This window comes from Pterocles gutturalis, unplaced genomic scaffold (genome assembly GCF_000699245.1).
Source record: "Pterocles gutturalis isolate BGI_N339 unplaced genomic scaffold, ASM69924v1 scaffold2751, whole genome shotgun sequence".
Taxonomy (NCBI): Eukaryota; Metazoa; Chordata; class Aves; order Pterocliformes; family Pteroclidae; genus Pterocles; species Pterocles gutturalis.
In genome coordinates, this window is record NW_010100075.1 from 67802 (window position 1) to 71628 (window position 3827).

The 3827-nt window shown below is 47.9% G+C and overlaps 1 protein-coding gene across 1 annotated transcript in view; it reads right to left on the reverse strand.

Annotated features, from left to right (window-relative positions):
• SLCO3A1 (solute carrier organic anion transporter family, member 3A1) overlaps positions 1 to 3827 on the reverse strand; it is a gene marked incomplete at its 5' end in the record, with an annotated part of 107684 nt that overhangs the window by 12285 nt on the left and 91572 nt on the right. Inside the window, 3 exons of the mRNA XM_010078160.1 lie at positions 434 to 572; positions 1279 to 1477; positions 2629 to 2793. Of these exons, the coding sequence (XP_010076462.1) occupies positions 434 to 572; positions 1279 to 1477; positions 2629 to 2793 (503 nt within the window). The remainder of the gene's footprint in view (positions 1 to 433; positions 573 to 1278; positions 1478 to 2628; positions 2794 to 3827) is intronic.

Genomic DNA, 3827 nt, shown 5'->3' on the forward strand with positions numbered 1-3827 from the left:
AAGAGGAAAAAGAATAAAAGGATTGGGTAGGAAAAACACGGGCAGGTGGAGAAGCATGGAGACGGGGAGCAGCAGGAGAAAAAAGAAGCTGGTCCCACAGCCCACGCTAGCGAGCTCTTACAGAGGATCTGGGTTCTCCCAGTGAATGACTGTGTAGATGTCCTCTTGTGTTTCTCTGCTGAGGAGAAAGCCCAGAGGAGAAGGAGGATGGGAAATGCCATCCTGCTCTGGGGGTGACCCTGGCAGAGCAAGCAGGCATTTATGGGACGGAGTGAAAAACAATAGTGGCTCAGGGTCATCTGAGGTGTGAGGTCAGCTTTTGGGGGTGTAACCACTGCTGGCTGTGAACGAGCTACTCTACCAGATACGCACTAACCTCACACACTTGCGCTCACAGAACTGTTCCTACAGGTCCCAGGGAAAGGCCACTCACCGTGCTGCTGCAGCCAGCAAAGCAGGCAGATAAGTATGTGACCCCGTCTGCCCCACAGACTGGAGTGAAGGAATCAGTTTGGCATTCACAGTTGTTATTGCAGGGGGAATATGGGTCCAGAGATGAGGTTGGAGTTGAGCTGTAAGAGAAACAGAAAGAGACATTATATCACCCATGAGTGTAATGCTATCAGCCTGCTTTCCCATTCAGTGCCACACAAAGATAGCTTTGAACAGGGGTAGTTAAGGCAAACAAGTTACAAAAAGCAGTGGGCAGGCTAGCTGTGTTCCAGCTTTAAGAAATCCAGGATACACCCTCTCCTTGGGGACAAAAACACCATGACCACTATCCCTCTGCAACAAGGAATTTAATGGGAAGCTTGGGCTGCCTTGTTACCCCAACAAGACGCCTCAAGGAAACCCACAGAAATGCTGCGGAGATCATTCTGTATTTTTCTAGAACAGTAACCATGAGGAGCTGAGAGCCTGAAGTTGTCATCTTCTAGAGTCACCACTGCATATTGAGAAGTACGAGAAAAGAGAATACAGAATAACTCTCTCCAAGCCCTGTGAATGCTAAAGGGCACCATGTGCCTCATTTCTCCCATCAAAATGAGCCTGGAGCCATGCATACTGTCTCCTCACCATATCTGAATTTCCAAGCATCTAAAACTCGGTTCTACAAATTCCCCTCAGGCACTTAAATAAATATACTGCCTTCTATATTGCTTGCTCTATATGGTTGTCTAAGGGCCAGCGCTGCCTGAAGGCTGCCTGTGGAGGACAAAAACATGTCATTTGTGTTGGTAAGGCTGTGTGAGACCCCAAAACTCTCTGGGGACTCACTTGTTTCCATAGGGAACAGTAACTCCCGCCACAGGTCCTGTGTCGCATCCCAGGAACAGGAAAGACACGTAGCAAGCTGTGGACACCAGGTTCACCAGCATGGCCATTCTGATGGCTCCCAGAGCAGACAGGCTGAGCTTCTTCACCAAGAGACCACCCAGGAATATGCCCAGACACGCGCATGGGATTGCTGTCATCCCTGCAAGAGGAAAAATCGGTTAGTCAAGTGTGAATGAGGTTCATCAAACCACACTATTACAGCTTTTTACTTTCCAGCAGAGAGGTCTCTGCACTATCATGGGGAAACCTTGTAATGACCAACTGCTGGAGTAGCACCATGCTGGGGTTGCCCAAAAAGAGAAGAACGGATGCAAAGGGGTATGCTCCCTTGCAGAGGAACCACCAATCTTCTTCCAGTTCTTGTCCATATTGGAGGCAGATGCCAAAATTACTGAGATTGGCCCACCCTAACCTAAGCAGCAGCATCCCTAATGCTTCCTGCAACAGTTGTCAGACAAAGTCAAGAATGTGCCCAGGTGTCTATAGAGGCTTTGGATGAGCCCTGCTTGGTACACTTCACAGCAGTCTGATCTTCAGAGACAGGCAATAGTCACATTTGAAAATAGGAATTAAAATTCACCAGTGAGTTCCTCTGGAGGAGGCAAGACTGACTGCAGGAGACATTTTCTTTTGGTAAACCAGGCCAAACCCAAAAGATATCAATGAGTTCAATTGGAAAAAAAATAACTGTCAGGAGAGCAGCTTGCAAGCTCCTTATTTTGATATGAAGATCCATCCATTTCACGACGTCCCAGTTTTTGACAGATCACTGCCAGCCGCCCAACTGGTGAGCTGCAGTTGCAGATCATCCAAGATCACCTCACAGGTATCTCAATCAGGTGCTGCTGAGAGAAAGGCTGTCATAAACAAATCGCTGGGCCTGCTTGGGAATGAGCAGCAGGAGAAAATAAATGAAGATCCTGCCTGTACATCAGTGTCCTGACAGGGAATGAGTGAATGTTGAGAAATATCTATATGTGAGAAACTGCAGCAGCATAGTGTGGTCAGAGAGAAGGGAAAACAACTGAGCTGCACTAGCTCAGCTGTTGGAACTGCTGATTGCAATCCCATCATTTCCAGTCCAATGGGAAAGGAGGGAGTAGCGGGAGAAACTGGGCTTCCTAACCCAAACAGAGATGGGCTGGAGAACTCTGGGATATCTGAACCATGAGACAAGCAGTTTGATGGGCAGCTGTGTTGCTTGGCAAAGCGACTAGCAGTTACAGGCAATCAAATGTCCCAGTTTGGCTGGGATATCTGCTGGATTTGGTGGCCCCTGTGGTTACTCACCCAGGAGCTGGTTGGCAGACGAGGTGGTGAGGTTGAACTGCTGCTCCAGGTACTTCCCCAGGAAGGCGGCAAAGCCAGCCACCACTGTGATCTCCATGCAGGCTGCCAGGATGATACAGGTGAAGACAGGATTGGAGAGCAAGTGCTTAGTTACTTTGGGGATCACTAGAAGAGAGGAAAAAGGGAAGACGTGTTTTCGTGTAGGTTCTTCTCGAAGTGCTGGAGGTGCCTTGCTGCTCTCCTGCAGGACAAACTCACTTCAAACCAGGAGTAATTTTCTATTCTGCACAGACAAGCTGGATGAAACGTAGCAACACCAAAACAAAGTGAAACACCAGAACAGCGTCATCTAAAGATTCAGATACCAGGAGGATGCAAAAAGAAGTCACCTGTCATTATGTTTACATCTTACAGATGATTCTGAAATTCTGAAGGATCTGTGTTTTCCAGTACTGCTTTTGTTTTCCCCATAGGGAAGTCAATCAAAGCCTAGTGTTCTTTCTCCTCCTCTTTTCCCTGCCTGCTCCCCATGCACAACGCTGAGCCAGCCGATGGGTGTCACAAGTGCTAGACACAGCACCACACAAATTCTTGCAAGCTTTCAGACACAAGCTAACCCAGCTCACACACTTGGCCTTTCCTTCTCATACCATCCATATTTCCTTCATTTTCTTATTCCCATGTAACACTGGCTCACTTGCTGAGGGAGTTACCCTCAGGCATAAGGGACCTCACGCCTGAGACAGGCACGTTTAGCCTCTGTGTTCCCATCAACCAGAGCTTCACCAGCCAAGCAATGCCTTCTGTGCGGACCCCACCAGCCTTGGTGGCTGCAAGGGTGAAGGAGGACATGCTGAGCTATTCGCTGGGTAAGATGCACACACACTTGCTTTAGTTTCATGATCCCTTGGTTCCTCCCTCCTGAATCATTAGCGTCCGGAGCCCTCTTCTCCAAGCCCATCTCTATTTCCGATAACCAAACATGAGTTACCTTACAAAGGGAAATCTGGCTAATGAATCAGATAGCACATCTTCTACTTCAGCGAACATTTTAATTATTGCCGAGATAACACAGCTTGAAGAAGAGAGCATCCCAGTACAGAAGAGAGCCTTGCTTTGTCTCAATACCCGATGACTAATTTCTCCCTGAATTAAATGTGAAAATCATTAAGTTTGAAAATTACCTCGCCGAAGTGTAG